Source organism: Tachyglossus aculeatus, chromosome X5, assembly GCF_015852505.1.
Source record: "Tachyglossus aculeatus isolate mTacAcu1 chromosome X5, mTacAcu1.pri, whole genome shotgun sequence".
NCBI lineage: Eukaryota > Metazoa > Chordata > Mammalia > Monotremata > Tachyglossidae > Tachyglossus > Tachyglossus aculeatus.
This window is the reverse complement of record NC_052097.1, coordinates 7,970,728-7,988,451: the sequence shown is the minus strand read 5'-3', so window position 1 is coordinate 7,988,451 and position 17,724 is coordinate 7,970,728. Positions and strand designations below refer to the sequence as shown.

The 17,724-nt window shown below is 43.8% G+C and overlaps 1 protein-coding gene, 1 long non-coding RNA gene and 1 other non-coding gene across 5 annotated transcripts in view; 1 reads left to right on the top strand and 2 right to left on the bottom strand.

The window, feature by feature from the left end:
- The window catches only part of PRDM5 (PR/SET domain 5), a 144,582-nt gene extending 128,645 nt beyond the window's left edge, over window positions 1-15,937 (bottom strand). For all 3 annotated transcript variants that reach the window (XR_005456519.1, XM_038769297.1, XM_038769298.1), the window contains exons 1-2: window positions 15,835-15,937; window positions 9,562-9,645 (exon numbers count right to left, since the gene is read on the bottom strand). Coding sequence is in view for 2 of the 3 variants with exons in the window: in XM_038769297.1 (XP_038625225.1) it covers window positions 9,562-9,645; window positions 15,835-15,927 (177 nt within the window). In the remaining variant the exon portion in view is untranslated. The remainder of the gene's footprint in view (window positions 1-9,561; window positions 9,646-15,834) is intronic.
- Window positions 9,092-9,229, bottom strand: LOC119947759. The gene has a single exon (XR_005456556.1). It is a non-coding gene; the product is annotated as a small nucleolar RNA SNORA7 (small nucleolar RNA).
- Window positions 15,938-16,411: 474 nt separating the features above from the next.
- Window positions 16,412-17,724, top strand: part of LOC119947651 — a 42,572-nt gene continuing 41,259 nt past the window's right edge. Inside the window, exon 1 of the long non-coding RNA XR_005456512.1 lies at window positions 16,412-16,489. This is a non-coding gene — a long non-coding RNA (uncharacterized LOC119947651). The remainder of the gene's footprint in view (window positions 16,490-17,724) is intronic.

The following is a 17,724-nucleotide window of genomic DNA, read 5'->3' as shown; positions in this document are numbered from 1 at the left end:
AAGCCTGGGAAAATCTAGTTAGCTGAAAGAGCAACTAAAGTTCCCTAGTCAAGAATTTGTCGGTGAACCAAAAAATGTTGAATTTCTTAAGTCCACAATGGGTATTTTCTATCTATAACTTTCCAGTAACTGTCCCAGTTAAATGCACTGAACTTTGGGGTTGATGGAAAATCTCCACCCAAGTCAAAATATTTCCACAAAAGTTAATTAATCAAAATAAAGAATTTTAATCATTTGAAAGGAAACCACAATGTGGCATCTGTAGTAATGAAGACCACAAAAATGCCCTCCAACATACAGCATGCTGCAATCAGTCCCTTAAAGTTAAAAAGAAAAAAAATTCAAGGGCAGTCCATCTTTGGTTACACACTTCTCTGCAGGGATCCAGTTGGTCTCCAGCAACCAATATACTAAAACTGGGCTAATGCACAGAGAGACCACAAACTTGCAAAGTGTTCCATATTACACTGTGCCAAAGACAGTGGGCACAAAACAGGGATTAGTTAGCAATAATGAAAATGGTGTTTTCAGTAAGTCATCACTTTCAGGATTTACTGAGCAAAGGGATTATAACATAGATGGAGCAGTCGAGGTGCTTTCAAAGAGGCTGAAATCCAAGGTGAATAGGAGGAGAGAAACAAGTTGCTATGCCTGTGATCTAAAAGTCTCTTCACTCCCACCAGCTAGCTGAAATCCAGCAGGCCCCAAGTTACCCCACAGTTTAGGTTTGATGACCCAGAGGAATCCAGGCCAGAAACCAGCCAAAGACAATCACTTTAGGGCTCTTTCCAACCCCTTGGCGCAGTTCAATTCAGTAAATGGCTGCAGCAACATCTAAGGAAACAATGCTGAAGAACTTGCTGAGTACCTTACATAAGGGCAGAACATTTCTCAAATGCAATTTCACAGATCAAAAAATCATGCATCCAAACAGCTAATGTGGCCAACAGTTGATGATGGATATGCATCCAAAAATGCATCTGGCCTAACAAAGCAGCCCCTTCTTTTATGAATAAATGAGAAAACTCCAAAATCCTGTTGGATTTCAAAGGAACATAAATAGCCAGTTTGCCTTTTTCTCTAAAATTAATCTGAAGTAAAATTCAAAGTTTCCGCTCCCCCCAAGACAACCTTCTAGCATTAGTTCACTATTGACTCTCCCACCTCTGTACCCTCACTCACACTGTTCCCCAAGCTTGGAACTAACTCCCCTTCCTCCCCAACTCAGACAGACCATAACTCTCTCCACCTTCAAAGTCTCCTAAAATCCCACCTTCTCCAACAGGCCTTCCCTGAATAACTCAAATCCCAAGTCCCATCAAACCACCAGCCATCTCTAGCACTCACATATCTATGCATATTGCCCCTCAACACTTAGTATATATGTACACATGCCCGATTGAACAGTCACTGTATTTATTCTAATTACTCCATTTGCAAATATTTTTTCTCTGTCTCACCCACTAGAGTGCACGTTCCTTATGGGAGATGGAATGGGGCTCATGCTTTCGTTATACTTCCCAAGCACTTAGCACAGCATACTGCAACAAGCAATGTTCAGTAACTATCTTTATTACTACTACTATTACTATTTCAAGCCTCCCAAATCCCTCCCTTCTCTGCTTTAAGATGTAGAGTTCTTTATGGCTTTGCTGGCCCTCTGGATAAAGGAACTGCAACACTATAAGGAAAACACTTCAGCAGTTGCATTTATTGAGCACCCACATGGAATGGTGTGCTCCTCTAGGTATTTGGGAAGCACAAAATAAAACGGCATGTTCTCTGCTCATAAGGGGAGATACAGCGTAATGGAGGGAGACAAGCATTAAAATATTTACAACAATTACCTCTCTCCCACGTTGTCCTGCCTCTGGCCTGGAATACCCTCCCTCTCTATATCCAAAAGATAATCACTCTCCCCATCTTCAAAGTTTTAGTGAAGACACATCTCCTCCAAGAGGCCTTCCTTTATTCATAGAAAAACATCATCTTTGGGGGCCAGAGGGAATTTGGAACCTTTTCTGGCTTCTCTAGATTGTAAGCTCCTCCTCTAGGCTATAAGCTCCTTGTGGATAGGGAACATTTCTACCAACTCTGTTGTACTGTACTATCCCAAGCACTTAGTGCAGTGCTCTGAGCACAGTAAGAGCTCAATAAATACCACTATTGATTGAATTCCCTAACTACTCATTTCCTCTTTTCCCATTCCCTTTTGCTTCACCCCTGCATCTGGGATTTGCTCCCTTTCTTCAACCCACCCTCAGCCCAACAGCACTTATGTACATATCTATAATTTATATTAATGCCTGTCTCCCTCTCTAGACTGTAAGCTCATGGTGGGCAGAGAACATGTCTATCAACTCTGTTACATCGTACTCTCCCAAGCACTTAGTACAATGCTCTGTACATAGAAAGCATTCAATAAGTATGACTGTGAGCCCACTGTTGGCAAGGGACTGTCTCTATATGTTGCCAACATGTACTTCCCAAGCGCTTAGTACAGTGCTCTGCACACAGTAAGTGCTCAATAAATACGATTGATTGATTGATTGACTGATGGCTTGAAAACTAAAGAGGTCAAAAATAAAATGGACTTTTATACATGAAGGCTAAGGAGTGTGCCAACCTTAAGCAAAACTCTCTGAGATCACTTAAATATGGAGAAATTCCTTATTAAAAAAAGACCACTCAGTCATATTTACTGAGCACTTACTGTACGCAAAGCAATTAATCAGTCAATGCTATTTATTGAGCAATTACTATGTGCAGATTACTGTACTGTGCACTTGGGAGGGTATAATATATGACTTTAAACTTCAGACAAAAAACACGATTGTACAGTATGACTCTCTGGTGAACCCGGGGTGGGAACCTTAATGGAGATCAATTCCTGGCCAGAAGACCACATCATCATCATCATCATCATCACCATCATCAATCGTATTTATTGAGCGCTTATCAGAGAGGAATTACTGCTCTGGTACTAAAAGAAAATGCCTTTACTCAAGAGGAGGAGAATATGAGGCTAGCCTATGAACTCCAAAACTAACTCTTGAGGGAAGCCAATCCGCCAAGCCAGAGTTCAGGATCATAAACACAGCACATACGAAAATATGAAGTTTGCATACTTCCATTTATATGACCTTGAGATAAATACGTAATTTTACTTGTGAAGCACAACTGGCCTTTTGAAGAAGTGGAAAGGAGCCCCCTCAAAAACGCAGAGTTGAGTCTTCTACACCCAACCACCACGGCAGTAACAGTCATTTAATTCATCGACGCTACAGCCACCCACTTGCCTGGTTACTAGGACCCTCCCATGTGGTTTCCGGAAGAGTTGTTCAACTGAACTACTTGGCCATTTTTCTTGTTTGCTTTTTTCATTCCTTTTTCATTAAATTATTGTGCTTGTTTTTGAACTAACCTCAGTAAACACAAACTGCCTAGGTTCAAGCCCCTAGAAACTCATAAAATGTGGTCTGCAGACCTACCTTTTCCTGGGGACACAAAAGTAAGCCGGAAGAATAAATTATGACATGGGTTGGAACTGCCTTCCCCTTCATATCTGACTGACCACCACCTTCCCCACCTTCAAAGCCCTCCTAAAAATCTTACATCCTCCACGAGTCCTTCCCTAAGGCCTCATTCCCCTACTTTCTGTGTCACCTATGCACTTGACTCTGTACCCCTTAAGTACTTGATATTCATCCCACCAGCAGCCTCCTTATTGCCTCCATTTTCCACTAGCTGTAATTTATTTTAATGTCAGTCTCTCCCTTAGCACCTTGTGGGCAGTGATTGTGCCTACCTACTTTATTGTAATCTACTCTCCCAAGTGCTTAGTATTGTGCTCTGCATCTCTAAGTGCTCATTAAATACTATAAATTGATTGATTGTTGAGTTTTCTGGTTGAGTGAAGACCACCACAGTCTTTGGGAAGTAGGTAGAAGGGTTTCTTATGTATAAAGAAATGAGTTTAGTCCCAAAGTAACATTTTGGGAAGATTACTGCCCTTAAATTGAGCACCTAAAACAGCTCAGCTTCATTCTCTACCTTAATGCACCCAAGATTTGCGAGAATTCCCCACAATAAACTGGCTAGGACACCATCCTAATCACAGGTAACTTACATATGTGTATATGAACTATGAGCTAATGTTGGGCTGTGTGCCAATGTCAAACACATCAAAAGTACAGAAGGAAGATGTAGCTGCAACAAAATATTAAGTCTGGATTATTCTGTCCCACAGAATGATATGGACGTACAGTCTTCTTGCATCCAGATAAGTAGTGTAACACCATTCAATCATACTTACTGAGTGCTTACTGCATGTGGAGCACTGTGCTAAGCACTTGGGAGAGTACAATACAACAATAAATGGACATATTCCCTGTCCACGACAAATCCCAAACCCCTCGCTGAGATGGATACTAATAATAATAATTGTGTTTTTTGTTAAGTGCTATGTGCCAAACACTGAACTAAGCAGTGGGGTAGGTACAAGATAATCAGGTCCCACATAAGGCTCATAGTTTAAGTAGGAGGGAGAACAGACACTCAATCCCCATTTTGCAGATGAGAGAACTGAAGCCCACAGTGACTAGTGACTCGCTCACAGTCACAGAACAGACAAATGGCAGAATTGAGATCAGAATCCATTCCTCTGATTAGTCCCAGGATTCTGGCAAACTGATGAGGGATATATATATATATATATATATATATATATATATATATATATATATATATATTTTAAGGAAAATGGAGTTATTTTAACTTACAGTATTTTGGTGAGTCTGAAAAGAGTATAGGATTTTTTTAACATCTTTTCTCTGAATCTCTTATCTCTTTCATGTCTCTTAAGGGTTTTTTTTCCTCGAACTCAACATTACTTTTCCAGAAATACTTCTGTACTTCACAACAGAATGAAAAGTGAGTTCTAAAAATAGAAACATTGAGAAACGGTTAATTTGGCATTAACAATGGTCCTACTTCAAGTCTCACAGCCTCTGAAGGGCTCAAAGAATATTACAGCCACTTCATTAACCCTCACTGGCCATCCTTACTTTGTAGCTAAGGAAACCGGGCAGCTTAGGAGAGGTCACGGGATGGTGGACTTGGCTAATGAATCCACTGCCCTGAGGTGCCAAAGCTGACCACGTGCTGATGCCATTAGCCAAAACGAGGAGATGACAGAACCAACCTCAAAACCGCAGGGCTCAATACCTTACAAGAACAGTGAGCATCTCTGACTGTCCTTCCAGGCTCAGTAAAGGGGCCAATATTCAGCTGCCATATTTTCTAGTGGATATATAGAGCTTCCTGCTGAAAACGACAGATGAGCCAATGTCCAAGAACAAAGAGTTCGGGACTAAGGACTGGTCCCCAGGAATTGACCATACTGCTAATGGTTAATGACCTCCCTCAGCCCCAGGATAAAGCCATCATTTGTGCATGCATGTGTGTGTCTGTCTGTCTTCCCCTCTAGACTGTGGACAAAGAACATGTCTACCAACCCTGCTGTGTTGTACTCTTCCAAGTGCTTAGGGCAATGTTCTGCACAGAGTCAATACTCAATAAATACCACTGATGGATTGACTGGTTTGCACTATGCCAATCGCCCCCTCTCCCTCCTGCCAGTCATGCTCCCACTGGAGCAGAGGGAGGAGCAAGGGAAGAGATGCAGCCCATGGTAAATACATGCAGGAATTTGACAAAGAAAACCCGTTTATGGTCAGAGTGATAGTGCCATACTGCTGATTCTGTCCCAGAACGACACAGTCCAGCTAGGCGTCGCCATGGTAGCCACCTCGGTAGCCACTGTGACCTTCCCCTACACCCTATGATCCAAATATTCACAGGATTCCTTCTGGGCCCATTTTCCCCACACAATGCCCAGGATGGTTCTTGGGTCATTTACCTGCTCCACGATGGCAGAGCTCCGAAGGCATTCCCCAAGTTACCTACAGCCTGAAGGAAAACATTTCCAGGTTTCAGACATCCTAAACAGCAGCCAACCAAGCACTGACATCCTGGGAATGAAGTACAGTTAACAGGCTGCATTTTTCCATTTCTGCACTATCCCGTGCTACTTGCTGAGAATGTTTATTGCAGGATAAGGGTCAGGAAGCAAAGGAAAAGCACTCTGACATTTGTTTTTCCAATTCCCTCCCAGGCTTCTACATTCTCCAGGACTTCCTGGGTGGTATTTTGTCATTAATGGCCTTCTATAATCAGTTCCATTTGGACATAGTGAAACATCTGCATAGCGAAAACATGTGGTTAAAAAAAAAAAGGCTTCGTCCCAAACAACTAAAGGTCTAGTATAAACAACAAGGTAAAAGGAAGGATTTTAAGCAGTTGAAAACATTTTTCTGAAAATCAAGGCAGTAAAAACCTGATGTTAAATCAAGTTCCCACACACCAGCAACCTAATTGTAATCACGGCACGAATACGGGGGAAGATATAAACATGTAAACAAAATGCCCAGTTTAAAAACAACTAGCCAAAACCACACCAGCATAAAATTCCAAGGAGTAGAACCACCTTCTCAGAGATGAAGGAGAATAGTCTCCAAAACTGGCAGTCTCAAATCCACCAAAATGAGGGAGGAGTCGAAAATGAGAGTCCCCACCCCACATCTGATGAACACTGAAACAGTTTTAACTTTGTTGGTGATTCTACGTTGGTATCTATCTCGACCTATGTGGGTCAAGATAGATACAAATGAGGTGTAGTGTGATGGGATGTGTATAAGCAGAGTCACTTAATACATGATTAAATAAGAAGAGACGCTTAAGGCACTGAAAAGCCCGATGTACGTTTACAAGTGTTTTCACCTTCCTTCATGTAACTCCTGAAACTAAAAAAGTATTCCTCTTCATTTGACAGCAAAACACCCACCTCCCACCTTTGGCTATTTTGTGCATATTGTGTCAGTAACCCCTCATTTTTTCCCAAGAAGACTGCAGGTCACATTGTTGAACTTTTCAAAATGCACTGTCATTTCCTAATATGCACTGCAGAGTTCTAAAGACATTCAAGATGTTGGCACTTTTTAAAAATCCATTACTAACCCAAGAAATCCCAAATGACCCAATAATCTTCGAAATGAAAGGTTACTTTACAAAATACAATTACAGTTCTCAAAGAGGCATTATGGCCCATCTTGTAAACATGGATTTTGGAAGCTACATTAACTTTTAAACAGGTCTTTTATCTAATGGGCCAAAATCATTCCTACTGGGCAAGGGCAAGCCCTATAGAGAGCTTGAATTATTTAGTGAAACTCTTATTTTAGAAGGACATCTGAATTACCTAGCAGACCATATCAGCTCAATTTCACTATCCATCCCACAGATCCCATACTGTAGCTGTGCTACCCATTTAGCAAACAAATTTTCAAACTGATGTTAAAACAAGGTAATAATTATGGTATTTACTGAGCACCAGCCGGGTATTCAGCAAGTGCTTGAGAAAAGAAAACAGAAGCAGCACCAGATGTGCTCCCTGCCCATAAGGAGCTCACACTCAAGCAAAGGAGATGTAAAATTATTTACAAAGAATGGACTCAGAATAAATAATTGGATATCCAGCTGAATATACATATACACACGTGCTAAGAATCACTACAAAAAGACACATAAGCATTAGCAGGAGGTTGTTAGGTTGAATAAGGTACTATATTAAGCACTGCTTAAATCCTCAATATCATCCTCATCCTTGTGAGCCCTCAACTGTTCCTACTATTGTTCCTAGTAATGTTCCTAGGACTATTGTTCCTAGTAATAAGACTTAAAAATAGTGAAGAGTATAAGAGCAAATCTACAAATAATACAACTACTTTCTAAACTAATAACTCCAAAACCCTTTCTCTCCCCTTCCCTCCAAGTCTTTATCTATGCTGTTGGTGAGCAGCAAAAACAGTCTATTTGAATTAGCCGCCCTACAGTACACAAGCTAAAGAATGGGTGACAGATGAGAAATGGCCAGAAGACAGCAAACGAGCTTGGAAACAATAATAATAATAGTAATAATAATAATAATAATATTTAAGTGCTTGTTAAGTGAAGCGCTTAGTACAGTGCTCAAGCGCTTAGTACAGTGCTCTGCACATAGTAGGTGCTCAATAAATACGACTGATTGATTGATTGATTGAAAAGCAGCGTAACCTAGTAGATAAAACACGGCCTGGGAGTCAGAAGGACCTGGGTTCTAATCCCACACCGCTGTGTGACCTCAGAGAAGTCACTTAACTTCTCCGTGCCTCTGTTACCTCATCTGCAAAATGGGGATTAAGACTATGAGCTCCACGTGGGACAGGGACTGTGTCCAACTTGATTAGCTTGTATCCACCCCAGTACTTGATACAGTGCCTGGTACATAGGAAGCACTTAAATACCATTAAAAAGCACAGTACTAAGCGCTGCGGTAGATACTAGATAATCTTAATTTAAAATAACCTTACGTCACAACTTTCATGTGCCTCAATTACCTCATCTGTAAAATGGGGATTAAGGCTGTGAGCCCCATGTGGGACGGGTCCTATGTCCAATCTATCTTCAATCTGCTGCAACACTTAGTACAGTGCCCAATACATTGAGAGTGCTTAACAAATACTAGGAAAAAAAAAAAAAGAGAGAGAGATGATCAGGTCAGACACAGGCCCTATCTCAAATGGGGTTCACAGTCTAAGAAGGAGGGGCAACAAGAATTGATCGCCCATTTAAACGACGAGGAAATTGAGGCACAGAAAAGTTAAGTGACTTGCCCAAAGTCATATGGCAGGCAAGTGGCAAAGGCAGAATTAGAACCCAAGTCCTCTGACTCTTAGGCCCATGTCATCCACATACAAATCTGGAAAACTTTTCTTTTCAATGTTATCCTTGTCTTTTGCTGTTGCATCATCTTTGACCCACACATCTCTCTCTCAACGCCCTGCTCTGCATGTGCAATCATTCTGTGTACCCACAGAGTTTTCTTGGTAAAGATAAGGAAGTGGTTTACCATTGCCTCCTTCAGTGGTGTAAACTTGAGTCTCTGCCCTTGACTCTCTCCCATGCGGCTGCTGCCCAGCACAGGGGAGTTTTGATTTGTGGCAGATTGCCTTCCACTCACTAGCCACTGCCCAAGCTAAGAATGGAATGGGTTTGCCTCTGCTGGACTCTCCCTCCCATAGTCAAGACTGGTAAAGTACTGGAAACTCTCCAGGTGAGACCCTGAGAAGGGAAATGCTACCCTAAAGGATTCCAATTCCTAGAAATAGTTTACATCCCACCATTCCAACAGTGGAAATTAATAAATCAGACCTACAACAATGTCATGTAATTTAGTTTTAATGTGGGCTTCCTATCATTTTTAGCAGGTAAACTTGCTGCCTATTAAACTATAGAACATTCAATAACTACATATCTCAATACCAAACGTTAAATATGCATTTTGTCTGAATTTGGCATTTTTTATAATCAAAGATAGTGAACTCCCCCCACCCCAAAAAAACCCACTTCTACCCCGTTTTTTTTTCCTTTACGGAATATTTAAAATGGCAATCAGGGGCTCACCTCCCACATCAACCTGCAGTCCATCGCGCCATCCAGTTCTTGAGGCATTCGCTTCTCTCCAGCAAAAGGGCCAAATTTTTCACCCTAAAAAGGAATTAATACATGCAAAAAGGTGCATTAGTACACTAATCATGTGAGAAGCTTCAATCAATGGCATTTATTGAGCACCTATGTGCAGAGCACTGTTCTCAGCGTTTGGGAGATTACACTACAAAAAAATTAGCAGACACGTTCCCTGCCCATACTGACCTGACAGTATAGGGGGCAAAACAGACATTAATATGAATTAGTAATTTATAATGAATAATTTAACAATATGATAATTTAAGGATGTGGTAAATAATTTAAAGATATGGGAACCGGTCAACTCAGGCTGAAAAATTGACTATCTTTTCCTTTTAAAAAAGCCATAGCAGAGACTCTTTTCTAATGCCGACTAAAAAAGGCAGGAGGGAAAGCAGATTTCCAGACATTTTCAAGTTAACCTTATCCTACTACTTGTGTTTGTTTGAGAGTTGTATCCCCTGAGAAGGGGATACATATCTATAATTCTATTTATATTGAGGCCTGTTTACTCTTTTGATGTGCATATATATATAATTCTATTTATATTGATGCCTGTTTACTTGTTTTGATGTTTATCTTCCCCCTTCTAGACTGTAAGCCCAGTGTGGGCAGGGATTGTCTCTCGTTATTGCTGAATTATACTTTCCAAGCACTAAGTACAGTGCTCTACACACAGTAAGCACTCAATAAATATGATTCAATTGAATCAACGAATGAATGAATGAAAATGAAGCAGATTTGACAACCATCTACCCAAAGGTAGTAGCTGGAACTATACAAGATAATGAGTTCCCCAAGAGAACATGTTAGGGGCCCTCTAACAGGATCTTAACTTATTTCAGAAATACCTGCCCAAGTTCCCATACTGTCAGAGTGAATAAATGAGGAAGGAGAGAAGAGGACAACAAAAATAAAGCAAGGGAAGCTTAAAAAAATGCAGCATCAATACTCTCAGAATATGGCACCTTCAACACCTTCAGCTGCCTAATTCCCAAAAGCTTAAGTGAGACAAATGCAATGTTAGCCTTAAATTAGAAAAAAGTAACCCAGAAACAGCTCCTGGAGTAGAGCTAAGGCCTCTCAATTCCCGGATGTAAGAACTGCACAGCAATCAATCAAGATAGATGGACAAAAACTACTATAATCCTACACAAAATAATCTGGACTTTAAAAAAAAAGTCTGGACCATCAGTGGTATCTACCCATAACCCACAGGTTGAAAGAAATTTCCCGCTATCTCCCAGAAAGTCTAGAGAACTCCTTCACTCTAGGGGGAACAGCAGAGATAAAGTCAATTTGTGTCCAATCCCAAGGGAGTCTCTTCCTCCACCCACAGCCAGGGCCGGATTAAAGGTGTAGGAATGAGGCTCAGGGGGCCAAAACACTAAGTCTTCCCTTTAGGTTATAAATCCATTGTGAGCAGTGAACGTGCCTACCAACTCTGTTACATTGTTCCACTGTAATAATAATAATAATGTTGGTATTTTTTAAGCGCTTACTATGTGCAAAGCGCTATACTCTCCCAAGGGCTTAATACAGTGCTCTGCACACGGTAAACCCTCAAAAAATGTGATGGATTAGGGAGCACGCTCTCTGGACCCCTGGCCATGAGAGCCCCCTTCCTCCTTCTCAGACAGAGATAACAGCTCCTTGGAGGTGAGGATAAACATAATTTTGGACTGGGTTGGCAGCCATAGCTCCCCTACCCCACATCACAGGGCCAGAGGGGGCCTAAAATGGAACCAAGTTGTCCCCTCCACTTTCTGCCACCTGCCTACAGGCTGAGACTCTATTACTCTATTTATTTATTTTTTATTATTACTCTATTTTTTATTATTACTCTATTTATTTTTTTATTATTACTCTATTTATTTATTTTTTATTATTACTCTATTTATTTATTTATTTTACTTGTACATAGCTATTCTATTTATTTTATTTTGTTAGTATGTTTGGTTTTGTTCTCTGTCTCCCCCTTTTAGACTGCGAGCCCACTGTTGGGTAGGGACTGTCTCTGTATGTTGCCAATTTGTACTTCCCAAGCGCTTAGTACAGTGCTCTGCACACAGTAAGCGCTCAATAAATACGATTGATGATGATGAGACTCTCCAGCGGGCTTCTAATCGGCACTGGGCTCTAGGCCTGGGCCCGAGCTCAATCAATCAATCATATTTATTGAGCGCTTACTGTGTGCACAGCACTGTACTAAGCGCTTGGGAAGTACAAGATGGCAACATACAGAGACAGTCCCTACCCAACAGTGGGCTCACAGTCTAAAAAGGGGGAGACAGAGAACAAAACCAAACATACTAACAAAATAAAATAGAATAGATATGTACAAGCAAAATAAATAAATAAATAAATAAATAAATAAATAAATAGAGTAATAAATATGTACAGACATATATCTCTCACCCCCTGGAGCCCAGGGTGGCAAGATGATGGGTCAGTTCGCTCCACGCTGACCCGGACATCCCTTCTGCTTCAGAGCATCTGCAGTAAGCCCACGAACTCTATGGAGCCATTCGCCTCATCCCAAGGTTGCTGCCTCACCCACCAATACCTGAGCCCTGTGACTGGCAGCAGAGGTGGCACGGCAGAGGGCAAAAAGCAGCATGGCCTAATGGCTAGAGCACAGGCCTGGGAGTCGGAAGGACCTGGGTTCTAATCCCCACTCCACCACTTGCCTGCTGTGTGATCTTGGGCAGATCGCTTAGCTTCTCTGTGCCTCAGCTACCTCATCTGTAGAATGGGGATTAAGACTATGAGCCCCGTGTGGGACATGGACTCCGCTCAACCTGGTTAGTTTCTATCTACCCCAGGGCTTAGTAAAGTGCCTGGCACATAGTAACTGCTAAACAAATGCCATTTTAAAAAGAAAAAAATTCTTTCCCCTTCTTATTCCTTTTCTAGCTACTCCACCTCCATTTCTGCAGATCTGTACCCTTTAATCTCCTGATATTCACTCTACCCTCAGCCCCACCATACTACAATCAATAAATGGTATTTACTGGGTACTTACTATGTGTGGAGCACTGTACTAAGCACTTGGGAGAATACAATATAACAGTTGTTAGACACACTCCCTGCCCATTACGAGCTTACAGTCTAGAGGGATCAGGCCACAGCTCACTTACAAACATAACCTTAATTTAATTGCCTGGCTCCCCCGCTAAACTGTAAGCTCCTTGTGGGGAGGTGATGTGTCCACCAACTCCTATTGTATTGTACTCTCCCAAGCCCACCCCCAGCCCCACCACACTTCCATATGCATCACTTATTTTAATGTCTCTCTCTTCCCATCTAGACTGTGAGCTTTTTTTTTAATGACATTTATTAAGCACTTACTATGTGCAAAGCACTGTTCTAAGCGCTGGGGAGGTTACAAGGTGATCAGGTTGTCCCACGGGGGGCTCACAGTCTTAATCTCCATATTACAGATGAGGGAACTGAGGCCCAGAGAAGTGAAGTGACTTGCCCAAAGTCACACAGCTGACAATTGGCGGAGCCGGGATTTGAACCCATGACCTGTGACTCCAAAGCCCGGGCTCTTTTCCACTGAGCCATGCTGCTGACGGGTGGGGTGTCTACCACTTAGGTTGTACTCTCCCAAGCACTTACTACAGTGCTCTCCAAACAGTAGTGCTCAATAAAGGCCATTGATTGATTGATCTTTCTGTTCCCTTCACTCCCTACAAGCGGCCACCCATTTTACACGCCCTTTGTTTCTCAAAGCCTTCACCGGGCCCTGCCCAGATTCTTGGCCTTTTCCTGAAGGACATCATCTCCTTCCCTAACACTGGAGACCCCCTCCTCCCCACAGCCACCAACCAAGAGCAGGGAAGAAAGGTCCCAAGTCAGTCCAGTTTGTTCCTTTCCAGAAGACCTAATCCAAGTGGGAGGATGTGAGACAGCTGAAGGTTTCAGACAGAGGAAGTCAATAATAATAATTATGGCATTTGTTACCCACTTACTATGTACTAAGCGCTGTTCTAAATGCTGGAGTGCATCTACAGTAATCAGGTTGCCCCACGTGGGCCTCACAGTCTTAATCCCCATTTTACCAACAAGGGAACTGAGACACAGAGAAGTGAAGCAATTTGCCCAAGGTCACACAGCAGGCAAGTGGCGGAGTCGGGATTAGAACCCACATCCTAACTCCCAAGCCCATGTTCTTTCTGCTAAGCCAAACTGCTTCTATCCGAAGGGTTGTGGCCAACTCCTATATTGGGATACTGTACTCTCTCAAGTGCTTAGTACAGTGAGTGCACACAGTAAGCGCTCAATAAACCTGATTGACTGTTCATCCATTTTTGAGTGGCTTTGTGGTCCATTCTCTCCAGGGAAAACTAATGGCTTGGAGTCACTGCAATTGCTCCTCCTCTAAGGAATGATGGCGATGCCACGGGGGCATGGATTCGATGGGGGCAGGGCTGACTGGAGGACCATTTCCCCACCTGGCACCCATGGAGAAGTGGTTGTGGACCTGCTGAACCATCTGCTCCACTCTACGGAGGCAGGCTGGGGCCTGGGTGCGACTTCTGCTCTTAAGCCACCTTCAGGATCTTCTAGGCCCTCCTCCTGCTTCGTGGGAGTCTTCTCTAGTGGGACAATAATAATGACAATTCTGGTATTTGTTAAGCACTTACTAGGTGCCAAACGCTGTTCTAAGGGCTGGGGTGGCGCCAAGGTCATCAGGCTCTCCCACGTGGGCCTCACACTCCCCATTTTCCAGATGAGGGAACCGAGGCCCTGAGGAAGTGAAACGACTTGCCCAAGGTCACACGGCAGACACGTGAGAGGGTCAATCAATCAATCGTATTTATTGAGCGCTTACTGTGTGCAGAGCACTGTATTAAGCGCTTGGGAAGTACAAGTTGGCAACATATAGAGCCAGTCCCTACCCAACAGTGGCTCACAGTCTAAGAGGGGGAGACAGAGAACAAAACCAAACATACTAATAAAATAAACTAAATAGGATATGTACAAGTAAAATAGAGTAATCAATCAGTCAATCAATCGTATGTATTGAGCGCTTACTGTGTGCACAGCACTGTACTAAGCGCTTGGGAAGTACAAGTTGGCAACATATAGAGACAGTCCCTATCCAACAGTGGGCTCACAGTCTAAAAAGGGGAGACAGAGAACAAAACCAAACATACTAGCAAAATAAATGGAATAGATATGTCCAAGTAAAATAAACAGAGTAATCAATCAATCGTATTTATTGAGCGCTTACTGTGTGCACAGCACTGTACTAAGCGCTTGGGAAGTCCAAGTTGGCAACATCTAGAGACAGTCCCTACCCAACAGTGGGCTCACAGTCTAAAAGGGGGAGACAGAGAACAAAACCAAACATACTAACAAAATAAATGGAATAGAGATGTCCAAGTAAAATAGAGTAATCAATCAATCGTATTTATTGAGCACTTACTGTGTGCACAGCACTGTACTAAGCGCTTGGGAAGTCCAAGTTGGCAACATCTAGAGACAGTCCCTACCCAACAGTGGGCTCACAGTCTAAAAGGGGGAGACAGAGAACCAAACCAAGCATACTAACAAAATAAATGGAATAGAGATGCCCAAGTAAAATAAATAGAGTAATCAATCAATCAATCGTATTTATTGAGCGCTTACTGTGTGCAGAGCACTGTACTAAGCGCTTGGGAAGTCCAAGTTGGCAACATCTAGAGACAGTCCCTACCCAACAGTGGGCTCACAGTCTAAAAGGGGGAGACAGAGAATCAATCAATCAATCAATCGTATTTATTGAGCGCTTACTATGTGCAGAGCACTGTACTAAGCGCAGAGAACAAAACCAAACATACTAACAAAATAAAAGAAATAGAATAGATATGTACAAGTAAAATAAATAAGTAAACAGAGTAATAAATCTGTACAAACATATATACATATATACAGGTGCTGTGGGGAAGGGAAGGAGGTAAGGTGAGGGGGGTGGAGAGGGGGAGGTCGGGATTAGAACCCACGTCCTCCGTCTCCCAGGCCCGGAGGCCATGCTGCTTCTCAAAAAGTGGCAAAGGGATAAAGTTCTGCAAGGGGGGAGGAGGAAGCAGGGCCTCGCCCCCCGGGCTCCTGCGGGGGGAGGAAGCGGGAGGCTGCAGACACCAACGTGGCAGGGTCCTCGTCCCGCCCATCCCGGCCCAGGCTCCCCCCACCCCCGGTCCGGCCCGGGGTGGGACCCACCTTGGTGACTCTGCGGGCGGTATAGAGCCCCATCCCGTCCTGCACCGTGGAGGACTTGAGGCTGAACCTGTCCGGCACGTACATGCCCAGCATCTTCCCCCCCTCGCCCCCCGGACCGCGCTCAACGAGGGGCCGGGACGGTCCCCGAGCCTCCCGGGGGTCCCGGGCCCGGCGGGGGGCGGAGCTGCAGCGGCCCGCGGGGGTTGGGGGAGAGAAACCGGAACGCATCCTGCGCTCTGATTGGCCGAAAGTTTGCAACCCGCGCTCCCCCCCAGCGGAGGGGCGGGGAAACGGGGACGGACGCTGCGCGCTGATTGGCCGACGCTTAGCAACCCGCGCTCCCTCCCGGCTAGGGATGCGGGAAGGGGACGGGGCGCTGCGCGCTGATTGGCTGAAGCTTTGGGCCTCGTGCTCCCTCCCCGCTGAGGGGCGGGGCGGGCGGGACGCACGCCGCGCGCTGATTGGCCGCAACTGTGGGGCTCGTGCCCCCTCCCGGGGGGGGGCGGGGGATCGGGACGGACGCTGCGCGCTGATTGGCCGAAAGTTTGGCGCTCGTGCTTCCTCCCTTTTGAGGGGCGGGGGGGGGGGGCGCGCGGCCGCCCTCGCCGGCCCCCCCACCTGAGCCACGTGGATTTATCCGACTCTGCTCGTGCAAGTACTGAACGTTACCCACCTTTAGCCTCCTTTTCTTTAAAGGCCTCCCACACTCCCACGCATGCACTGACCGTTTACTATGTGCAGAGCGATCAATCAATCAATCGTATTTATTGAGCGCTTACTGTGTGCAGAGCACTGGACTAAGCGCTTGGGAAGGACAAGTTGGCAACATCTAGAGACAGTCCCTACCCAACAGTGGGTTCACAGTCTAAAATCAATCAATCTATCAATCGTATTTATTGAGCGCTTACTGTGTGCAGAGCACTGGACTAAGCGCTTGGGAAGGACAAGTTGGCAACATCTAGAGACAGTCCCTACCCAACAGTGGGTTCACAGTCTAAAATCAATCAATCTATCAATCGTATTTATTGAGCGCTTACTGTGTGCAGAGCACTGTACTAAGCGCTTGGGAAGTACAAGTTTGCAACGTATAGAGACGGTCCCTACCCAATAACATCATCATCATCAATCGTATTTATTGAACGCTTACTTTGTTCAGAGCACTGTACTAAGCACTTGGGAAGTACAAGTTGGCAACATATAGAGACAGTCCCTACCCAACAGTGGGCTCCCAGTCTAGAAGGGGGAGACAGAGAACAAAACCAAACATACTAACAAAATAAAATAAATAGAATAGATATGTACAAGTAAAATAAATAAATAGAGTAATAAATATGTAATCAATCAATCGTATTTATTGAGCGCTTACTGTGTGCAGAGCACTGGACTAAGCGCTTGGGAAGGACAAGTTGGCAACATCTAGAGACAGTCCCTACCCAACAGTGGGCTCACAGTCTAAAATCAATCAATCAATCAATCGTATTTATTGAGCACTTACTGTGTGCAGAGCACTGGACTAAGCGCTTGGGAAGGACAAGTTGGCAACATCTAGAGACAGTCCCTACCCAACAGGGGGTTCACAGTCTAAAATCAATCAATCAATCAATCGTATTTATTGAGTGCTTACTGTGTGCAGAGCACTGGACTAAGCGCTTGGGAAGGACAAGTTGGCAACGTATAGAGACAGTCCCTACCCAACAGTGGGCTCACAGTCTAAAATCAATCAATCAATCAATCGTATTTATTGAGCGCTTACTGTGTGCAGAGCACTGTACTAAGCGCTTGGGAAGTACAAGTTTGCAACGTATAGAGACGGTCCCTACCCAATAACATCATCATCATCAATCGTATTTATTGAACGCTTACTTTGTTCAGAGCACTGTACTAAGCACT